Source organism: Vombatus ursinus, unplaced genomic scaffold (assembly GCF_900497805.2).
Source record: "Vombatus ursinus unplaced genomic scaffold, bare-nosed wombat genome assembly UNPS02012515.1, whole genome shotgun sequence".
Classification (NCBI taxonomy): Eukaryota; Metazoa; Chordata; class Mammalia; order Diprotodontia; family Vombatidae; genus Vombatus; species Vombatus ursinus.
The window spans coordinates 2,186,929-2,209,913 of record NW_020952293.1 but is presented as its reverse complement, the minus strand read 5'-3'; the positions used below and the strand labels follow the sequence as shown (position 1 = coordinate 2,209,913).

At 54.8% G+C, this 22,985-nt stretch overlaps 2 protein-coding genes across 10 annotated transcripts in view; both read right to left on the bottom strand.

The window, feature by feature from the left end:
• MTSS2 (MTSS I-BAR domain containing 2) overlaps positions 1-4,950 on the bottom strand; it is a 35,996-nt gene extending 31,046 nt beyond the window's left edge. For all 9 annotated transcript variants that reach the window (XM_027857882.1, XM_027857886.1, XM_027857883.1 and 6 more), the window contains exon 1: positions 4,823-4,950. In XM_027857882.1, coding sequence (XP_027713683.1) covers positions 4,823-4,891 — 69 coding nt within the window. In that variant the 5' untranslated portion in view covers positions 4,892-4,950. The remainder of the gene's footprint in view (positions 1-4,822) is intronic.
• A 2,724-nt stretch (positions 4,951-7,674) lies between these two features.
• Positions 7,675-22,985, bottom strand: part of VAC14 (Vac14, PIKFYVE complex component) — a 124,165-nt gene continuing 108,854 nt past the window's right edge. The window contains exons 15-19 of the mRNA XM_027857873.1: positions 22,221-22,395; positions 20,191-20,309; positions 19,167-19,246; positions 15,445-15,595; positions 7,675-8,387 (exon numbers count right to left, since the gene is read on the bottom strand). Coding sequence (XP_027713674.1) covers positions 8,225-8,387; positions 15,445-15,595; positions 19,167-19,246; positions 20,191-20,309; positions 22,221-22,395 — 688 coding nt within the window. The 3' untranslated portion in view covers positions 7,675-8,224. The remainder of the gene's footprint in view (positions 8,388-15,444; positions 15,596-19,166; positions 19,247-20,190; positions 20,310-22,220; positions 22,396-22,985) is intronic.

Here is a 22,985-nt window from a genome sequence, read left to right as displayed (position 1 = left end):
CTAGTTTGGCTTTGTGACATGGGGTGGGGGGTGACAGGGAAGAAAAGTCATACCCTCCCTAACCTTGAATGCACCCTACTGCTCTCAAGCTGGGTTTCCCGAAATCCGGAGAAGTCTTTTTGGAGGAGGGTGGGGGTAGGAGCCTGGGCAAAGGTGGGGGTATGGGGGGTGGCCCACAGATTTCTCTACACTCCTCCAGTTTCTGATGACTCAGGTCCCCAGCTTCCACAGCCCGCTCCGGGGGTGATGTCAGGGAGAAGTGCCAGAAACTAGAATCAGCCCCCGGGGCTCTGGGGTCCTATAAATTTAGGCCCGTGGGAGCCTCCTCAGGGTCCTGGGGCCCTTCCTCATCCCTCAGGTCCCAAGGAGTCAGCTGGTTTCAATCTTTGCATTTGGGGTTAGGAGCCGGCAGCCATAGTGTGATGAAATCCCCTGGACTCCCTGGCCTGGGGAGGCCAGGACAAAAGGCTTCTAGCCCTGACATTGCTCCCAGAGCTGGCTGCCTCTATAACGACCTGTTGGGGCAACTGGTTTTCCATCTCTGGACCTCATTTTCCTCACCTGCAAAATGCTTCCAGCCATGAAATCCTCGGGCGCGATAACTAATCTCTTTTGGCATCCTGTTCCAGTGTCTCAGATCAGAGAGCCAGAACAGTTCTGAGATGCTTACCCTTTTCACCAACTGGATGACCTTGGGCAGATCATTTAACCTTACTGAGCCGGTGTGTCCTTATCTAAATCTACATTCCTATAAATCCAGGCACATTCCATCTACCAAGAAGCAAGGACTCAGCTGTTGGCAGGCAGCCATGGAGAGAATGCTTCATTTGGAGTCAGGAAAACCTGGGTTCAAATCCTGCCTGTGTGACCCTGGGCAAGTCCCTTAATCTCTCAGATTCCTCATCTGTGTGGAGTGGGGGGAAGGATTGGTCTCTAAGGTCCTTTCCACATTGAAATCTATGAGCTTGTGATCTTGTTCCCATAGGAGTAAAGTAAGTCAGAAGGACAACAATCAGAGCCTTGGGAGAGCTCCAAGGATCTGTCTCCACAGCCAGGTGGCGCAGTGGATAGAGCACCGGCCCTGAAGTCAGGAGGACCTGAGTTCAAATCTGGTCTCAGACCAGACTTGACGCTTACTAGCTGTGTGACCCTGGGCAAGTCGCTTAACCCCATTGCCTCATCAAGAAAAAAAAAAAAAGATGTTTGAATGAAAGCTGGTCCTTTTATCTTTTGTTTGTGGGGCAGAAAAGGGAAAATAAAGGGGAAGAAAGGAGCAAGGAGAATGCACAACCTCAGCAAAGTCTCAGGGAGCATGAATCTGCTGGGTGACCAGCTTCAAAGGAACTGGACCTCCTTAGCCCTTACTAACTTTCGTTAACATGGGCTCTGGAACTGGAAGGGCTCTCGTGTCATGATTTTGTCCAACCCCCTTATTTTACAGTGGAGGAAACCGAGGGCCACTTGATCGCTCAAGGTCACCCAGCAATGGATTGACAGATCTCAAATCTAGTGGTCTTTCCATTTCACCCCACTGCCTCATCTCCTCCAAAACAGAAATGGGGGACGCTGGCCCTGCCATCTCAGCATGGCTTAGCTTCTAAGGGAAACCTGAAAAGCCTGGGAACCTGGAAGCTGGTGCTGGGAATCAGAGGCTAGGGAATTGTCGGAGACCGCTGCATGCAGAGGTTTTAGAAAAGGGGTCACTGTAGATGGACAAACATTTAGTTGGGTTCAAGTCTGATGCCTACTGGCTATGTGACCCTGGCTAAGTCACTAAATCTCTCAGTGTCACTAGGAGCTCTCCAAGACTACAAACAGAACAGGAGTTAATTTGCAGTCTGTGTTGGTAAGTTTCCTCACAGGGAATTTCCTGTATTGATTAAATCACAGGCCCCAGGTTGGAGGGCCAGGGGAAAGATATGCATAGCAAATAAATAATTGAGCAATGTTGATGGGCTCACAGGATAGAGTTGGAAGGGACCTTAAAGTTCAGCTAGTTAGATTTCCCTTATTTTGCAGAGGAGGAAATTGAGACCCAGAGAGGAGGTCACCCAGGCAAGTGAGAGGTGCAGGATTTGAACCCAGGCCTACTAACTCCAAATCCAGTGCTTGTTTCACTGAGGTAGGACGGCAGATTACAGCCTGTGGCCAGTTGAGTCCATGGCACACTGACCAGTGGGCTGGGGGTGGAAAGTGGGATTTGACCACTTTCTCTAGTTCCTCTAAGTACATTTCTCAAAGTCTTTTTTCTCAGCCTCCTGCTGCTATTTGAACATCAGGCCCCAGGCTGAGGATGCTCCGAGGAGCCAATCAAATGTAGAACCCTCCCTCTCCACCCCCACCAAATCTAAGAAGTAGGAAAACAGTCCTGGAGCAGCAGGGGGGGTGAGAGATGGTGGTGGTACAACCAGTCCTGCCACGGGGCAGCCTGCCACATTCATCTCTCCAGCTCCCTGTGCCAGGGTCCTAGCTCTACCCTGCATGCCCTCTGGCCTCCAGAGTGACAGATATTCTAGTAATGGGGCTCCCTGGGGGAGCTGGCTTTGAAAACTCCACAGCAATGGGAGCAACTCTCACTCTGCTTTCTGCTTGGACTAGCTTTGCCTGTCCTGGCACCTGGCTAAAGCTGGTGGGTCCTTCCTGAGCTCTTTCTCTCTCTGTCTCTCTCTGTGTAGTTAGTATACATTCATATGATGTACGTAGTATACTGTAGGGATGTATTACTGACCCCTTAGTTTTGCCCCAGAGTGAGGCATTCTGGGTTCTAATTCCAGCTCTTCCTTCTGCCCCATTTCACTGGATCAGAATCTCACTAGGCTCCAGAAAACAAACCAAGGCTGACCCCTCCCCCTCCCTTCCTTTGGAGAGGGCACTAAGTGGAAGAATTGGCTTGGGCCCTTTGATAGAGAAGCGGTATCATGTAGTTCCAAAGGCTGAACTCTAGAACATCTAAGTCCAATTTCTGGACAGATGGCATCTCCTAAATTGAGCCCCACCCCCAGTCACCCCAAGTCCACTGTCTCACCCATTCTTTACCCTCAGATCCCTTCCTCCCGTATCCGCCCAAACCAATTCCAGACTCTTCTCTACGCTGCCCTGCTCTGCCTTCCCTAGGGACAGAAGCATTGACTTCTGATGTTACTTGATCCCCAAAGGTCCCTCCCTTTCTTTTGGCTTCCTTGAGGCCTCGGGACCAATAGCCCAGGTCCTGGTAGCCCCAGAGAGGGAGAGAAGGGTCAATAGGCTCATTCTTTCTACCCTCCCATGCTACAATTGCAGGGCAGAGAGGCTACTGGAAATATGGGAAGGGGTGTTAGCCAGGGGAGCAGGCTACTAAACTCCTAACCAACTCCCCCTGGTGACCTTGAACTTGTTCCCAGGCCTCCATATCTCCGATTGTGAAAACAAAAGATAGCGTCTTCCTTCTTCCTGACTTTGGGTGAGGGGGGCATAGGGCTAGGTCTCAGGTGAAAGAGGAGAGAAGGTGTGAGATGGACATTTTAGGAACCTGGGATAAAGGGAGTAAGGTATGTGGGCCGGACGGTTGAGTCGGGGAGGGGAGTGACTGCTCTTTAGGCCTTTCTTCCCAGGCCAGGGGACAGGACAGGCTGGAGGCTTTGCTGTCCCAGCTGAGTCCACCAGCTCCTTCCCCGCCCCCAAGCCCGGGGACAGGCCTGGGAAACTGTGGGTTTGATCGCCCCTCCCCCCCCACCTTCCCCCAGGCTCTGGAGGGAGGGGGAAGCCCTGGAGTAACAACAACCAATCCTGGCCCTTCGGGTCAGCAGGCTACATGTGCTCTGACTTTCGTCCTGCAGGACCGTGGTCCCTAGGTCTTCGAAAAGATGCAGGCCGGTGGGGAAGGAGTTAAGTCCTCTCTCCCGGCTTTATTATTTTTCCCCCCTGGCCTTGGCAATGACAGCATTGTCTGGGCTCCGGGGCTGCAGTAAGGATCCAGGGGGAGGAGAGGGGGGGAAGGGGGAAGGAGGGAGGGAGGATTGGGGGGATGGGGGAAGAGGGAGAGGGGAAAGAAGGAGGCACCCAGTCTCAAATAGCCAGAGCCCAGAGATTTAAAGGGCGGCGCAGAGTCTTGTCCGCTCCCTCCCGGGCCATCGGGTCCCCGGGTAATAATGAGCTCCTTTCTGGAGGCGGGGGTCATCCCAGACCCCCCCCACCCGAAAGCTGAGCTTTCAATCCCTCCCCACCCCCGTTCCCCTTCCTCCGTACCCCCCCTCCCCAGCCCCGCCTCAGCCTTTTTTCAGGAGGTAGGGAGAGCGGGTTTAACGTTCTGGGCAGTCTGGAAGGGCTCTGTCCAGCAGCCAAAGGCAGAACCCCCTGACCGCCCACCCCTCCACCCCCAGCATCTCCTCCCTCTACTTGCCCAAGCCAGACAACAAGGACAGGAGACCCGGCCCGGCCCATGGCCACGGCCACAGTCACAGCCACGGCGCGCTCACACGCGAGAGCGCGCGCGCGCACACACGCAGATACAGACCCACAGACACACACACAGACACACACAGACACACAGACACACACACACACACACACACACACACACACACACACACAGGTACATACATAGGTTCCTCCCAAGTGCCTGCAGACACACAGTAGCCGAGAGCACATGGGTCTAAGCAGACGGACTGACGGGCGGACGGACAGACGGACACAGGGATGGGAGGGCGGACGCGCGGGGGACCCCAGGACTAGGCTGCCCCCGCGCCCACCCCGGTCGGGGTCCCTCACGGTCGCAGGCTCCCCCAGAGCGTGAGCTGCGCGGGTAGGAAGCGAGGGGGCGGGGCCCCCTTTCTCTCCCCGTTACCTTCATGTCATTGACGATGGCCTGGAAGAGGCCCCCCAGGGCCCCGCACTCTTTCTCCACAGTCTCCATGCCGGCCGGGGCGCAGGGTTTGGGACTGGCCAAGCGGGCGGGGGGTGGGGGCGCGGCTCCCGGGGCTCTGCGAATCCGCAAGGGAGGAGGGACAAAAAGCCGTGCCAGCCCCGGGGCTGCTCCTGCGAGCCTGGGCGCGGCGGGAGCCCCCGCCTCTGGCCGCGCTAGGCTTCAGCGGCCGGCCGCCCCCCGGGCCCGGGACGCGCGCAGCCGCCGGCCCTCCGCAGCCATGTCCCGCGGCCGGCGGGCTCCGCTCCGCTCCGCTCCGCTCGTGGCCCCGGCCCCCCGCCCCGCGCCAGAGGGAGGCGGCCGCCCCGGGATGGAGGGCCCGCAGCGGCCCGCGTCCGTTCCCCCGCGGCCGTGGGCGCAGGGAGCTGGCGGGGGCGCAGGGCAGCGCAGCGCAGCGCAGCGATCCCGGGGACTGGCGGGGAACGAGCGGGGCGGTAATCCGAGCCCAGGAGGCTCCGGCGTCACATGGGCGCGGGGAGAGGGGGAGGGACCCGGAGGGCGGAGGGAGGGAGAGGAGAGGAGGGGAGCGGAGCCGAGGGGAGGGGGCGGCTGTGGGAAAGGCCGAGCTCAGCGCAGGCCCATTCACGACCAGGAATGAGGACTTTGAAATCCGAGCCCCTGGGCTGCCTTACTGGTTTGGTGAGCTCGGTCCCCCAGCGCCCGGGCTGCGGGGTGGCACAAAGGGGACCTAGAGGGAGGAGGGGGCGCTGCTGAGAAATTGGGACTGGGTATGGATGGATCTTCATGAGACCCCCAGCAGGCCCACTTTGATTTCCGCGGAGGCTTGCCCCCCCTATCATCCAGATTGGGGGGGACACCTAGAAGAGGCCCCTGCACGTTGAAGGCAGAAAGCTCTCATTTCGGGGGCACAGGGACTTATATTTGCGACCCTGGTTGAGGAGTTTGTTTTATGGGGCAGCAGGAAAAAAAAAAAAAAAACCATAACACAAAACAAACCTCAAACATTCCTTTCAGGAAACTCCTGGGTTACAGAGGTAGGCAGGTATGTCACGGGGGAAGGGAGGAGGTGCATCTTCCTTTCCTTTCACGAAGACCCACGTTCAGGCGCACAGAAAGACACCAGATGAACCTATGAGGGTCTTTTTAGCCTCGTCCCTCACCGGGATTCCCTGGAGAGCCAGGCACTTCTTCCTGCCCCCACCCCTCACCCTATAAAGTCTGGCAGGGGGAGGTCTTCAGTGGCCAGTCTCATGGACATCCCTTCCAGCTGGCCCATCTGGGGGCTGGTGGAGTATTAAGAGGCTGGATGCATTTATTAGATGTTTACTGTATTCCAGCTACTGTGCTAAGGGATGGGGATTCAAATACGGACAGAGGCTATGCCATTGGTCTGGTTGATGACTTAAAAGACAAATGAGCATTATGTTTCTTTTGGGACCTAGGGAGGCAAGCCCCTTGGTGGCACAGTGAGAAACCTTGGTGAGGGAAAGGCATCACGGGGTCTCTGGTGCTAGTTTGGCCGACCAAAGCTGAAGTCCCAGGCACTAGGTAGTCATTGGTCACTTATCACTCCTCTATTACGTTCCAGTGGCCTCCCTCCCCCTTCTTTGCTTCTAGCATCAAATGAATGCTCCCGTTTGCCCTTTGTAACCCTTCACAAGCTACCTTGCCAGGCTTATTAATCATTGTTCCCCTTTCCAGCCAAACTGGCCGTCTTGCTGGTCCTCCCAAGACCTTCCAACTCTTCTCTCTGGAATTTTGCATAGCCTGAGTGCAGCTCAAGGGCCATCTTCTCCATGGAGTTTTTCCCGATTTTCCAAGTCGTGGAGACCTTTTTGGGGGACGTCTTGCACACGTTCTGGATATTTCCATCTATATGCACTCCCCCGGTAGAATGTAAGGCCCTGGAAGGCAGGGACCGTTTCATTTCTGTCTTGTACCCCTGGTTTTTAGCACAGTGAGACAACACATTGGAGAGGACTGGCTTTGGAGACCAAGGAGCTCCTGCCTTCTGGGACACTGGTTGTGCCAAGTCATTCAACCCTGGTGCCCCAGATATCTCTTAAGTCTGTAAGTTACAGAAAAGGTGTGACCTGTGTTGGTAGAGGGCACTTCCTCATCTGGGAGTTCCCTAATGAAATCACAGGTCTGATCTCTATCCTCCATGCCTGGCACATAGTAGGGACTTAGTCTTGCTGAATGATCCAGCCAGAACCGCAAGGATGGGGGCAGGTAGGGCGCTTGGGCTCGTTCCCAGCTTTACTCCTGTGACCCTCTCTGCCTCAGTTTTCCCCATAACCTGGGGCTCTGTCTCCCCTGCCCCTTGGAACCCTGGGAGGTTTGGAGAGCCTCTCCCAGAGGGGCCTTCGCCCTGGTCCTCAGACACCACAGCCACCCTGCTGCTGGGAAATAAATCACATTCTAATTTTACAGGGTGTTCATAGCCTTTAAAAGTATTTTTAAAATAAAAACTGGTTCTGTTGATAATTAAGAGGCCTTTGGGATGAAAAGCCTGGGGGGTGGAGATGAGTTCTCTCTGCACAAGGCCTCCTGTTAGATCAGAGTTACTGGGCGGGGGGTGAGAAGACAACACAAAATGGCCACCAGCAGAGTAGAAATCCAGGTCTTGGGGCTCTGCGGGCACCTCCTGGGCAGCTGGGGGCATGGTCTTGGTGCCAGGGAGGGTTTGGCCTATCGAGACCTTCTCCTGGTTTAATGCATGGAGCCAGGGCCAAAGTGACAGAGCCCTGAAGAATATAGGGGGTTAATAAGGGACCTTCCAAAGGAAAAAAAAGAGCAGCACAGATGTGGGAGACGATCGAAGTTACCATCATTCCTTTATTTTTATGTGGGAGATCTCCATCATTACATACAAACCTCTGTGATCCAGGTGGAGACTACAGTAAGAGCCAGAATGTTTACATCCGTGTGTGGACAGACACACTGACATGTCAAGAGATCTGGGCTGGGGAGGGAGCAAACAAGTTCTGCTCTCAATCCAAACGGAAGGGGCTTGTTAAAAGAGGCTGATTATGGGGGGGGGGGGGCATTACTTCTGAGGCAGAGGGGCACATCTCAAGGTGACTCAGGGCTGTCTCAGGGAGAGTTGGAGGGTCAACCCTGCCGCTGCTGCACTGGCTGCTCTGGGGCATGGGATGGAGAGGTGGACAGCAGCCTTTCTTCCTCCGCCCCTGAACGGGCTTCCTATTTGGCTGCAGGGCGTGCCTAGCTAGAGTAGAGGGCAGCACGCTCACCACCCACTCACCTCCCTGCTAAGGTCCTGGAGAGAACTTTGGGAAGGCCACAAATGGTCCACAGGACCACCGCACCAGCCTGTGCCCCCAAGCTGTGCATGCCGAGGGCTCAGAGGACAATCCTGCGGTCCAGCTGGTCCCCACGTCCACTCCGCTGGTGTCTCATCTCCAGATGCTTGTTCTGGACCCTGTCAAAGTGCTGCAGTAGGTCCACATAGTCAATGCTGGGGGAATCCACCTTCCGGGAGCTTGGGGCTGAATTCACACTGTCCCTGAGAAGCCAGAAACAGAGAGAACGTCATGAGTCAGGGGAATGCCCGGCCAGGGCTGTTTGCCCTGCCACACTATGGGAAACCTAGCCCTGGTGAGAGTGTCAGAAATGTGGACGACCAGTAATGAAGAAGTCAGTGACTGGGGTTCAGGCAGACTGTCCCTTGCCTAGAGGGCAAACTGACATTAAAAACAGTAACAAAAAATAAACTTTCCAGGCAGAGAGCAGCCTGTCTTCTCTTCCCTAATGTTTAACAAATGTTTGAAAAACAAAGTGCATATGGTAGGTGCTTAACAAATGCTTTAAAGCTATGCAATTATAATGATCAAGCTAGGATCTCGGAGAATTGAAAAGAAATCTTCCTTCCGTACAGAGGTGGCGGACTACGGGTGTGGAACACTGCACACAACTGTCTCCTGCTGGGCATGGTGGATGGCTTTGCTGGACTGTATCTGCTTGGTTACAAGAGCAGGTTTGACGGAGGTGAGAAGAGGAGTATATGAAAAAATGAGTGTAATCTAAGGAAAAAACCAGGGATTGCAGTGCCTCCAACTCCGATAGTTGTTGCTGTCCATTTCCCGCCCAGTTCAGTCGTTCAGCTCCATCTCTCTGTGACCCCATTTGGGGTTTTCTTGGCAAAGCTACTGGACTGGTATGCCATTTCTTCTCCAGATGAATTTACAGATAAGGAAACTGAAAAAACAGGATTACGTAACTTGCCCATGGTCGCATAGCTGCTAAGTGTCTGAGGCTGCATTTGAACTCAGGAAGATGTCTTCCTGACCTCAGGCCTGGTGCACTATCCATTATGCTCATATTAAAGGCAGTGGCAAAGGCCCTACTGCTGACTTCTCGTCACGGTGAGTGGGTGACCCTGGGTCACACCAGTGATAGCCGAGAAGGCTGCAAACATGAGCAGGCGGACAGACTTGCCCAAGGACCACCCCTGTAAAGCTGGATCAGCCTCACCACCTGCTGGCTCCCAGGGTCACGACAGATTTTTGCTACAAGCATTTTCAAAGATGATTTACTAACTGGTAGAAGGCTGTGATCTGTGTTGGTGGAAGGAGCACCTACGCTGAGGAAACTCTGTGATGGGTTAGAGAGACCAGAGACCAACCCTGGCTTGTGTCTCCACTGCTCTGGAGGACCGGGTGAATGTCGATGCCTGCTGGTGGATGCCTTGGACTGCCCATCTTGGTTACTGGCCCCCATCCATGTGGCCCCTGGTTTGGCAGGGGTGGGATGGGACTGGAGACAGAGCCCAGAGCATACATCATTGGGAAGCATTTCCTGTTTATGAGTTTCTCCCGGAGGGGAGGGGGACTGAACGACATTTGAGCTAGCAACAAGCCAGAAGCCAGCTGGGGCTCCAGGATGGGCCGGGATGGGTGGGTGCTATGCTGGAGGGAAGAGGCTTAGCCCTCTGAGCGGGTCAGGGTAAGGCCTTGGGAAAAGGCTGGAGATGCTAGGTCCGGGGCAGCTGAGGACATTCATAGCCAGGCAGAAAGGCAGCCGAAGCCTGGCCCGGCCGGGAGCTCTTGCGGCTGCCCCACACGCTGACCTCTTTGCTGCCCCCTCGTCCCCCAGCTTTGGTCACGGTCTCTGCCCCTCATCTTCGTTCCTCTAGCCATCCTCAAGGCGTCCAGAGCCTGAGGGGGGCTCCTCACGGAATTCCGTCCCCTCCCTAACTCCTCACCCCCACGGCTGCACTTGGATTCCTCCTGCTGAGATTCTAACAAAATATTTAACATTTTTGGTTTCAGCAAGATGTGAAACCACAGCTCTGCCTCTCCCCTTCCCGCCTGCTCTGAGGGAGCCAGAGGCATGTTGAGAGGATGCGCCAATGGCTTCCACCTCAGGGCATGGAGTAGCCCTCAGTGAGGGCCACCCATGGGAAGCTGGGGCACTGGCTGGCTCAGGGACAGAAGCCGTCCTCGCAGGTGGGCCCAGACTCCTTCAACCTCATGTGGAGGGGCTCACGATGCGGTCAAATAGCAGGAGGTACAGAACGCTGCCACGTGAGCTTTGAGGAAAGATAGGCCTGCAGCTTCCTGGTTCAATCCACGCCCTGGGTGGGGATCCCTCCTTGGAGTTGGCTGGGCTGGCCCCAGGAGACGAGGCCACTGGGCAGCATCCAGACGGTCCATCGTGGGAAGGTCCTCTGGGAGCATCAATCCTGGGCTAAAGCCGAGACCCTTGTGCATTTCCCAAGATGCCCACCATCAGAGACACAGCAGCATTCACGCCCCGTGTGGCCCCCTGTTCTCCAGAGATCAGATCTCCTTGAAGCTCTCCCTGGACCACACACAGTCTGGGGAGTCTTGAGCTACGGGTGGGGTTCTTCAGGCCCGATGCCCCAAGTTTCTAGTGGGGAAAGCCAGCCTTGCGTACCACTTGAAGGTTTGCAAAGCACTCAACACGGTATCTCATTTGGTGCTCATGAGAACTCTTGCAGGAAGGCGCATTATTATCCCCATTCTACAGATCCACCGAGGGCAGACCAAGGCGACGTGGTTGGTCCAGGACTCCAGAGCTCAGACCAGGTCTTCCTAGCTCCAAATCTAGCTTCCTTCCACCTTTGCTGCCTGGCTGTTGCCACATCCCTGGACACAGAGCGCTTCACCCACCCTTCGACACACAGGCACCTAAAGGCACCTGAGTCCTGCCCCTGGCAACCCAAGGACTTCACGTCCAGAAGGAAACAAGATTAGGGGTTCCCCGGGAGACGGGAGAGCACATGGTTAGCTAATGCCAGGCCTCGTGCATGAATGCGGCCAGGCCTGGGGGGTGGGGAGAAGATGGACAGTGGTCAGCTGGATCCACTTTCCCCTGCCCAGTTCTGCTAGGAACCCTGCCCCCAGCAGAGGCTGCCTGCTCTTGCCTCTGGGGGGCTGTTTGGATAGGTTTATTTTCAGCTTGGGTTGGATGGAGCACAGAGAGTGCTCATCTCCCCAGGGGTGGGCTTAAGCCCAGAGTCATGCCCAGGAGTGTGGAGCTGGGGGAGGAGCTCTGTTAGCAAGACTTCTTTCCTGGGAAGGTTGATTCTGGCCTCAGCTGGGAAGGCAGGGGTGAGGGGGCTACTTTCCCAGGAGGTTCTGGTGGGCATCAGAAGGTCTCCTGTCCTCCAGACCCAATCCTTCCCTCTGGCCTCACTGGGGAGAGGCTCTCCTAGGCCGCCATCGTTCTGGAAGGGGGTGGAGAGGCCTGTGGTCTCAGGGTATGTTCCTGAAGGGTGATGAGGCCACTCCCAAGAAAACGGCATCAAGGATCAGCAAGTGTCTCTGAAAACCAACTCAGCTGTTTGTTCCCACATGCTGAGGCCCCACTCCCTGGGCAACCTGACACGGATGCCCAGCTGTCTGCCAGTCAGGGCCTTCAAAGACAGTCCGCTCGGCCCCAGTGCAGCGACCTTGCCCCTCCTGCCCCCCTCCCAGCTGCTGCTGAGACCCCTCTTTATCCTCACCCCACTCCCCTTCTATTTTTGTTGAGGCCACTTTGTGACCAAGGCCAAGGTAAAAGCAGATGAAGTAGCTACGGAAGGTCCTGGAGAGCTCAGCTTCCAGGCTCATGACGCCTGCATTTACAGAGAAAAGAAACAGGGAGGCCAGAATCAGAAGGCAGGTCTCCTGACTCCTGACTTCAGAGAAAGCTCAACTGGGACAGAAATCCAAGTTCTTCTTGTAGTTGTTAACAAACTGCCAGCTTTCTAGATTAGGACTGCTCTCCCTCTGGCCATGGGAGAGTTTTGGGGGACACTCCTCTTCCCTCTGCCCCCCTCAGGGTAGGTGGTGCCAGGAAGGCTCCTCAGCAGGGCCTGGGCTCTCATCATATCCAAGAGCCAACTTAGCTCTAAGTCCAGGTGACCTAAAACAGTGAGTGTACTGGCAAGACCCCACTCTCAGACACGAAGACCAGAAGCACTGTCACTTGGCCAAAGACAGGAATGGAGGACAGAGGAATTACCTAACAGCAGCATGGGCCCCACACAGACCTCATCATCCAGGTACACTGGCCTCCTGGGCTGCTACGCATACATGACACACCATCTCCTGACGCCAGGCCTTTCCCCTGGCTGTGCCCCATGCCTGGAACACTCCCTCCTCATCTTCATCTCCTGGCTTCCCTCAAGTTCTTCTATAAGAAAGTTCTCCCAGGGGCAGCTAGGTGGCACAGTGGATAGAGCACTGGCCCTGGAGTCAGGAGGACCTGAGTTCAAATCCGGCCTCAGACATATAACACTCACTAGCTGTGAGACTCTGGGCAAGTCACTTAACCCCAATTGCCTTACCAAAAACAAAACAAAACAAAAAACAAAAACCCCCAAACCCCAAACAAACAAGAAGGCTCTTCCAGTGCCCTGAAGGCTGGTGGATATCCTCCACTTTATCCTGTCTCTAGCCTGTCTGGCCATAGCTGCTGGCTTGTCATGTCCTTAGGTACCCCAGGAGTGCCTGGAGAGTAGTAGACATCATCTGGCCTTTCTTGGTATCTGCAGCACATAACACAGGGCCTGGCACACAGCAGATGACTAATAAATTCCTTCTGCCTTGACTTGACTCATCCTCTGACCTCTCCCCACCTCAGACAAGCACTCCTAGGAGACCTGTTCTCACATCTGCATTAGGCAATACCCACAGCTCTGAATCTTAACCTGGCATCTTTTCCTTTCAACAGAAGGAGGTGAGGAATGGGGGGAGGGCACCAGCTTAGGGTAGCCAACATCAAATTGCCAAGGGCCTGCCCTCTTTTGAACCCAGGGTCTTAGGAGAATTAGTGTCCCTGAGGACAGAAACAGCCTCCCCAAGTGGTCCCAGAAAATGTGTGTGGTTCCCACTAAGCAGGGAACCTTGGGTAGTCTCGCTGGTCTAGGCTGAGGTCAGTCAGAGACTTAGAGTAAGGGTAAGGGACCCCTTCCAGATACTCCTGCCCTCACTAAACCCCTGCCAGTGCCTTTGGCCCTGGGTATGACACAGCCAAGCAGAGGTGGTGAGACAATGGGTAGGCCCCACGGCTGCTCTCCCCCAGAGTGGGGGTGTGTGTGTGATGGAATGTAAGTCACTGCTAATCAGACTTCAGGCTGACAGCTCTACAGGCCGGGCGGTGGCCAGTGGAGGGAGGGGAGGGTGTTCTCTCTCTGGCTGTCCTACAGTATCACTCTCAATCATGCAATCCCACCTCTCTTTTCCAGAGGCACAGAGACCAAGCCCTCCGCTACGTTGGCAGGGCTGGATGTGTGACCACTCCAGGCCTCTCAGCCAAGGAAAGTAGAAACCTGGTCAGCAGAAAGCCCAACTGAGCTCTGCCTTCTAGCCCTCTCTGAAGGCTCCCTGCTTTCTGGGGTGGAGGTGGGTTGGAGACATGGGCTGCCACCAGGACCGTTCAGTAGGCCAGCCCCAACGGACAGCTATCCAGCTTACCCTTGCGGCCCATGTGTGGGAGAGAGGAGAACTGGCAAATCACAGCAGTGCCCTTGAACTCTATCTAGGAAAAGGGGTGGGAAGGAGTTGGGTTGGGCTGGGACTTAAACCAGGGGAAGGAAAAAAGTCCAAGGCATGCCTTCCTTGAGCCCTGAATCCAAGGGCAAATGCAGCTCTCCAGCTGGGCTTCGTCACCCCCCAGCAGCGCTCAGACTGAGAGAGCACAGTCATCCCCACTCCTGTGTGGGGAAAGCAAGGCGTGGGATGGCAAACAGGCCAAGGAAATCTTGGAATGCAGAGGTCTGGGCTAATGCTGTATCTAGTAAGGTGGGAGGGTGAAGGACAGTCAGAGCAGGTCAGATGAGCTGGCAAGGAGAAGTCACTCCTCCCAGAACCAGAGAGCAGGCTCCGTGGGGGCTGTTTCGAGGGGCTCCTCCTCCCCACCCCGGCCAACTGGGCTGTAGCAAGGTTGGCCCAATCATCACACAACCTGGGGGGTGGGGTGGGGGTGGGGAGAGAGGGATTCCAAACAAATGGGGGCATCTGATTCAAGCTGGGCTCCCTCCATTCAGTGGAAATCTTCTCCCTGGCTCTGCCTGTTTCCATGGTGACCTGACAAGTGAAATTTTCCATCTCAGATGCCAAATGCCTGTGGATGAGGCAGAGCCCTCCAAGGGTTACCAAATATAGACAAAACCCAACAGGCTCCTAGGGCCCGGCTGGGGATGGACTCATGGGTGGGAGCCTCCCCCTCCCCCACCCCTGGGGCAAAGGCCCAGCTCTCCAGAGGCCGCCAGAGCGGGGGAGCCCTCTTAGGTGTGCCTGGTGCTAGACCCAGAACATGGCTGCCCCAAGCCCGCTGCATTCTGGGACCTGTGCTCATACCCAGCCAACAGCTGGCAAACAGTCAACAACCCTTGTGGGCCCCTCAGTAGCTTCCAAGACATGTCCCTCGGTCCCCAGGATGCCAATGTTTCCTCTCCTCCTTCTGTCCAACTGTCCCGGGAGGCAGGTCAATGGCTCAAGGCTTGGCCTTCTCTGTATTCAGGGGCTGGAGCTCAGGAAACCAAAAGTCTAAAGGCTCCCCAGCCAGGTCTTTGGAACCAGGGGGCTGGGAAGATGCCTGTAGGGAGCGAGGCCTATCTACCCTGTCTGGACATCCTTTTCTCTGGCTGGCACTGCTGGTGCTGCCCACATTTCTCTCCAAACTTCACTCTTTCACTAATTATGATAACCTTTGACTTTTTGGGATCACATAACAGCCTGGGGTACATCAAAGGCTTGCTCTGAATTGTTTCAGAAAAGCATTTCCAGGAGGTGCTAACCTGCCAACACCCAATGGCTTCTCCATATTCCCACTCCAGGTGTGCGGCCATCTGCCGCACGGTTCACAGATCCCTCTTAGCCTGGCACCAGAAACCCTGGGCCTGGTCACCTGCATGGGCTCAGCACAACACTGCACCCTGACGGAATCCCGCTGCAGCAAGGGAAGGAAGCCTTAGCCATGGCTTTCCCACTCAGCGAGCGTCCCCAGGACTGCCTTCAAAGGTTCTCCCCTCTGGCAGGACGGGCGGGGGGCGCTGGGCTGGGACACCCTGGGAGGCCCTCGGGGAGATGCGGCCAGCCTGGGGCACTTACTCGGTCTGCATGAGCTCTGGGTTGGGCACGCACTGCAGGCGGTGGGAGAGGAGCTGGAAGGCACTGCTCTGAGGGAGAAGCATGAGCAGACCATACAAGGCCTTGATTAGGTAGGGGTTATTCTTCACGTCCAGCAGCTGCAGGCGCAGATCTGAGGAGAGATGGAGGGAGGTGATGAGAAAGTCTCCGGCCCTGCTCCCTGGCTCTGGACTGGCGCCCCAGCTCCCCCATCCCCATCTCTGTCCAACCTTCGAGGTTAAAGCCCCTTTAGCCAGCAGCAGAGGAACGAGGACGAGCAGGAGCCGTCCCACGATGAGGCTGGCCATTCTCTGTGCTGAACTCCATCTCCTTGTCTCTCCCATACGGAGCTAGGCCTTCCTCACTGGGAGAGTAGTCCCCCCCACCTTTCACGTACTCCCGTCCTTCATGATGATTCCCTTGTTCCCCTAGGGTCAATGGGATGAGGGGAATCCCCCCCGTTTCCCAGGGCTTGCCACATCACTGTTCTTGGGCTTGGTCCTGACTGGACAAGAGAATAAACAGCCTTGCTCTATCGAGAAGACACAGGGTCAAGGGGAGATTTTATCTCCTTTCCATCCTAAAGACCCATCTTTCTTTCTAGTCTTAGGCCCTCCTTCTCAGGAAGGGCAGATGTCTGAGGTGGGAGGAAAAGTAAGCCCTGGTCTGTTATTTTCCTTTGACAATCTGATGTTTTACACAAAGAACCAGGAGCTTGAGCTTGCCCTGAGACCCCAGAGCAGAGAAGGGGAGCTAGTCCCTGGCTTGCCCTTGGCTCCTCACCAAACCCACCACAGGGCCTGGTTCATCAGCTAATTCATCCCCTCTTTCCCAGGTGCTCAGCTACCATCCTCACGAGAGGGTCTAATGCTTGTAGCAGATTCCTGTGTCTACTTCTGCGCGTGCCAGCACGGCAGAGCTATAAATAGTGTGATCTGGGGAGAAACGCAGTGGATTAGGACAGCTTGAAGGGAGGACAGAATGGAAAAATGCTTTCATATTTGGCTAAACACACACACACACACACACACACACACAGAAAGAGTGTGCTCGCGAGAGCATCTGGCTTCTAAGTGCAGAGGAAGCTGGCTGGCGGATGCTTCTGGAGATCAGACTGAAATCGTACTCCAACATGCTGCCTCTCTAGACTTCCCAGGTTGGGAAATTCCCCCTATGCCAACTGAGGGTGAGGGAGGGTGGAGATGAATGGGATGCCTCCCTTTTGGGTCTGTTTCTAAAGAAGGGCAGGGAAGCATGAGGCAAAGAACATGCATGAGATCTGCATTAGCAGCGCCAAGACTGGGCTTTCTGGGCCACCCTTGGATGAGAGGGGTGCAACCTCCTGACAGCCTGGGGTTGCTTTGGCCTCAGCCCATAGCAGCTTCTGAAGGCAGAGAGCCACTCCTTACCTATGAACGAGAGAGTCTGAAGCAAGGCAGACTGTCCTTTTGAGAAGTGGACATTTGGGCTTTAAACTGGATGAACAAATCTGATTTTGCTGCTTGCTCCCTGAAACATTTCCCTTGTCTCTTCTCTGAGGGGAACTCACAATCCTCTACTTGCAGCAGCCCTACAATTATTCCCCTGCTAGCAGCCAGGTCAGTGAAATCCAAGATCACTGCTTGGGCAATGCCAGGCCAGGAAGAAACATGGCCTGTGAAAGGCCATGGGGAATTCCCTTTTTATTGGTGAGAGAGGGCAGGAAGGAACCTGTGGATGCCCTCAGAAGACCCTGAGCTGCACTCGGCACCACATTCTAAGGTGAGGACCCGATGCTCTGTCCTGGACTGTGCTTTCATGGTGGGGATAGGGAGGTGGACGGTAGCTCGGGGGATACTCTGGAGCTTGGGGGCTAGTTGGCAGTCACTGCAGTAAGTGATGGCCTTCTACACACTGGAAGTGTCTGCATGAGCCCCGCAGAAGGAAGGTTCTTTAAACCATCTATCTGGCCAGCTGGATCAGGCCTACAAGCCTTAACAATGGCTCCAGAGAACTCTAGCCCAGGAGTCTTCATTCATCAAAGCAATGGGATGCTTAGATTCCTCTCCTCTGGGTCCATCCAGAGGAAATCATCACTCTCTTGTCGGTTTTTAAAAAACAGCTGTTCAACTAGTTCCTGCCTCCAGCAAGCATACGGCATTCAATTAAGACAACAACAAAGAGTGGCACATTCTTTGTAGACGTCCTCTTTGTCTAACGAGACACTGAGCCCCATGAGGACAGGGCTCACTCAGCACACAGTAGGTGTTCAATGACTTTTATTGATGGAAAGGACTGTCCCTAGTTTTGGAGGGGGTTGGTGTTGGGTGTGACAGACCTTGAAGGCTAGGTGTCCACTGCCTGGTGCTGAAGGAGAGGAACAAATTGGTTTTGAGGACTGGATCAAACCCGAGCCTTGGTGGGCTGTTGTCTCTGGTAAAAGGCAGCCAGAAGGGAAGAGAAGAAAGAGCCCCTTGGGAGGGGCGGTTGTTAACGCATCCTTCTGGGAAACAGGGTCTCTCTCTGTTTCCATGGCACCAATCACTGGGGTAGCCTACTGATGACGCAAGCCAGCCACATGAATGTGAGATGAGTTGAGGCAAAAATCTCCCTTACTCTGAATCCAGCCTCGTCGTCCAAGGGATGGGGGGTGCTGTGAGAAACAGGCACACCATGGAAGGGTATCCATCCACACTGGCTGGAGGCAGAGACCAGGACTGTCTGGTGGGAGAGGCAACCTGCACAGGCCTATTCCCCAGCTCCTCCAGGGCATGTGCTTCTAGCCATACTGTAAATACATATGTTTCAGAGCAGTGTCTCCTCAGAAGCATGGGAGGTGTGAGTGTTTCTAAGCCAGACTGCTCTCCCCACTGGCTGCCACTCTCACTCGGCCTGTGTGTGAGTAAGCATGATTATTTCTGCTCTGCTCCCAGCAGACAGTACCTCCTCTTTTTACTTTAAGGTGATAAGGACTCCATTCTCCGGCCACCAACAGGACAGATAGTTCAGGGCTCTTACATGAATAGATAAGACCCTGGGAGTTGGGAAGGTACTTGAAGGAAGCCTTGCTTGTGTCAAGAAACCCTGAATGTCAGGGAAAGGTCTGGGGAAATCCCCCCAAAGCTTAGGGGGCCGGGCTAGGACCATCCCAAAAGGAGACTCGGAGAGACTCTTTACTATGTCCATCTTCCTGCTGCTGGGGCAGCGGAATGACTAAAAAGGATCACTGTCCATGGCACAGAGTTGTACCCTCAAAACTGAGCTGGGCATAGGTGATCACCGCATGTCCTCCAACTGTATTATACAGGACCATGTTTGGAACATGCTCATCTTCACCAGGCTCCTCCAGGGCTTCTATCTTTCCCTGCTGTCTCACACTGTTTCCCCTTTTCCCTAAACAAGAAGCCTCCCAGATCGATTTCTCTCGTCCCCCATCACTGTTCTGCTCCAGCCCCAAGCTCCGTCCCCCTTCTCAGACCCCTTCAGCTGACAGCCCTTCATGGTGGGGGTAAGCTCTGCTCTGCACACAATCAGAGGCTCTCCAAAGGTTCTGGTTGGCCCCTGGCAGAAAGACACATAACTTCTGCTCTATTTACTTGTAGAGCTGGAGTGATTGGTTGGGGAAGAAAGTGGGGCCCTACACGAAGGCACTTGAGTGGGCGCACACACACGCGTGCGCGCGCGCGCACACACACACACACACACACACTCTTGAATGCTCTTACATGTGAAAATGGGACACTCAATCAGTTGCACAAGCTTGTCCACTTCAGTGAGGAAATCCACAGTGACCTCTAGATCACCACTGGACATTTAGTCAAGGAAAGAGGACCTTAATCAGAAAACTACTTTTTTACTGGAAAAACTGCATGGAATCCCACTGAGGCTGGGCCTAGGCAGGATCCAGGGCACGAAGTGGCTGTCAGGGCGCACGCGACCAGCTGCCCGCTCTCTTGACATTCCCCCATTCTAGGGAAGTGAGGCAGTCAGACTGAAGAAGTGAGGAGAGCATCTGGGAAGAGCCTGGCTCATAAGGTGGTGTTCAGAACAGAACCAACGGGTTCCAATCGCCTTCTCCCTAGCTCAGACTCCCACCCTGGGCTTGGTGCCCATGGGTAGAGCCAGGTTCGATATAAATGAGAATGGAATTTTTTTTTTCCCCATTTACTCTCTGCTGCTCTTAATGAGAAGCAGGGCAAGGTTTCCCTCCTTATAAGTGAACTGTTTCCGCTTCCCCAGCTCTCCCCTCTCTGGCCTGCCACATTCTGACATGGCCTTATCCACTGCAGCCCAGCCTCCTGCTGCCTCAGTGAGGTGGAAGATGTCAGAGAGAGGAAAGGCCTAGAGCTCTGACAGCAGTGGGAGGGCCTACACTGGTGGCCTGAGCAGATGCATAACAGAAGCCTGAAGAGTTGTCACTGTCATCCGTGTACCTCTGGGTTAGACCATCCACTGGTCTTCAGGGTAGCAGAGGTCAGAGAGGGAAGGCTATGCAGACCTCTGCTGATGAGATCAGCCCAGGGAGGGAATCCTTTCGAGCCTTCCTGCCTCTTCCCCAAGGGCCAAGTTCTGTCCTAACCTGAAGCAGTACCAGGAACACTGCTTCAGTCTCCCCCTTCTACCACATTCCTCCTCTGCCAGCTCCCCACCCCCAGTGTTGCTCCAGGACTCCCCCTGTCCAGTGGCTCTGGGCGGGGCACACGGCCCTGTGTGCCCACCACATGCACTGGCAGCCGTAGAAAAGGATACAACTTCTGGATGAGGTCGTAGGCGTGCCGGTAGTTTTGGGTAAGGAAGCAGAGGGACACCGTCGTGACTGGGTTGTGGCACCAGGACCGGTACAGACAGCAAAACAAGCTTTGGCTCTCCTGCGAGACGAGAAAACGAGGAGTGGGCAGGGAGCTGGGCGGTGCAGGTGAGGGGCGGCAAGGCCGGGGCCCAGAGCTGTGGGGGCAGGGAGGAGCCAATGGGACGTGGAGCCAGCGCCGACTGCCTCCCCGTGGCTGTGGGTTGGTTGCAAGTTAGGAAACCTCCACCCTGCTTCTGACTGTTATTACTGGCCCATCTGACTTTGAGAAACTCATTTCACTCCCTGGGCCCTCATTTGTCAGGCCCCGAAGCGACAGGAGTCAAATCCCCTGGGGGCTGAGGCCAGGCTGGAAGGAAGGCCTCTCATTTGTGCTGGCTTTTTGGCCTTCAGCAAAACTAGGCTAATTGGTTCCCTGGACACTGTGGCTGGCTCTGGGAGAGGCACAGGGAGCTGGGCGGGCTAGGGCCTCACCTGTCCCTGCAGCATCCCACTCTGAGGCACTCACCACATGATATCAGGTCCTCCTACTGCTTCCCAGGTTTCCCAACCCCATGGAGAGGGTCACCCAAAGGCTGAGCCTGAGCTGAAGGGAATTTCTGCCCCAAGGGAAAATTCTTGAGGAATCTGCAAGTGTCTGGAAATAACCGCAGTGATGATGGCTCCTTCCAAGAAGTCCAGAGCAGTTTACAGATACGGACTTGTTTATCCCTAAGAAGCCCATGTGAGGCATGTCCGGCGAAACTTGCTATTTAGAAGGGAAGACACAAGGCTTAGAAAGAGGGAACGAGATCCCCGAGGTCAGCTGGCATCTGGAGCTGAGCTCGGCTGACTTGGGGGATCTGGGTTCCGATTCTAGCCATGAGGCTTGTGGTCACCCTCACCAGGGTCTATCGGCTTCCCCTGCTGCCCCTTGATCTCATGTCTAATTCCAGCTTTGTGTGTGCTTAGGACTCTGGGCCCACACTGAAGACCAACCTCTCTGGGTGTCCACATGACTTTTTAATCCCCCCAGTGAACGCCCCCTCCCCCAATCATATTCTTTCCCAATTCACAGCTTTTAGCGTCTTCCTCTCTGCTAAGCCTGGGATGAGACACTGGGCTCTGCCAAAGAAAGTCTGTGGCAGAAAGCTGTGGTTCTAGCTGGGCTCATCTGCAGTCTCCTTCCTGCCTCTCCAACCACCCTGACTCAGAGTCATCAGACGGAGCCCAATTTGTCCTCAGAGACAGAAAGGCAACAACGTGAGACTGCTCCTGCGTACAGATGTGCGCAGCTGCAGGGGAGAAAGGCGAGGGGCCTTGGGGGATGAGGTCCTATAGTTTATGAAAACACAGTGGGACTGCTGCCCCGGACCTTCTCCCCTTCACACATGAAAGCGCTCTGAAGCTTCATGGCCTGTCCCCAGACACAGGGGCTGGATACCAAGCTGCTCTAGTCATGGACCCCGGAATTCTCCTCCACTCGTGGAGGCAAAGTCCCCCCAAGTCTCTCGACTGTCAACAGGGACCTCAGAGAACCCTGCGCTGCTATCTGGATTCTTTATTAGCCTGGCTGATGGGAAAATTATGGCGGGTGCATGTTTTTTTAACTGAGGATGGGATGGGGAAGGAGAGAGGGACATGGGAGGTTTCCAGGGCTGGGATGGCCCACAGACATAAGGCAAGGATCCTGAGCTCTCCTCAGGAGATTTCTTGGGAAAAAACAGGGTTGGAAATACAGTGGTGGTGTACTTCTGAGATAGGAGCATTTGGCTACTTACCAAGGGTGATTCAACTTTTATGCTAAGTTAGTAAAGAAACTCTGAATGACAATTCTGTTTACTCCTGGTGCTCTTGGGGTTTGGAGGTGGGAAAGGAATGGGGGATATGAGGAGTAGCTGGGCCAGGAAATTTCTGTACTTATTTGCAAGACTACATTACACACTTCATGGCAAAGGGAAGAGACTTGTGGGAATGTCTGAGGATTAAGTACCAGAGTCTTCAGATCTTTGAGCTGATTTCTTAGCTGGAAGAGCTCTGTGGAGGTCAGTAAGATAGTGTTGAGGGTGTGAACCATCGTGGAGGCAAATTTGAGGTCTTCTTCTCGAAGAAGGATGTCGGCCATAGAGTGGAAGATGTTTTCAGCATTCAACAGTAGACAGAGCTGCCTGTACAAGACAGAATAAAACACTTAGGGTTAGGTGACTGGGCAGGGCAAGTCCCAAGGGACCCTTCGCTCGTCCCTTCTTCCTGACCTCAGCCAGGGGCCAGGGGCCAGGGGCAGGACACCATGGAGAACTCCTCGTCTGAGGGTCAGCAGAGGAGCCTGCCAGGCCAGGCAGGGTATCAGTGCTCTGGTTCTTTGTGTAACCGGCACTATCCTTCACGGCGAGCCTTGTGCTGGCAGAAGGGGGCTTGTTTAAACAAGCAAAGATCCAGAAAGAGGCTGGACTCCATTCCTTCCAACAAATCTCACCTTTGCTACAGATCCAGAGTGTAACACCCACATCCTGACCTCATTAACTCTCGACAGCCCCAAAAGGCTAAAAAGCTGGAGGCTAAGGGAAAGTCTTGCTGGGGATTCTGTTAGACCCATTAACTATCTTCTCTGTTAAAGACTGGGAAGCAAACAGGTACCTGAGACTGAACCTCCAGAGGGACCCTCAGGGTGCTGTCTTTCATGCTTACTTGCTTGGCCATGGGGGAGCAGAGAGAGAGAGAGAGAGAGAGAGAGAGAGAGAGAGAGAGAGAGAGAGAG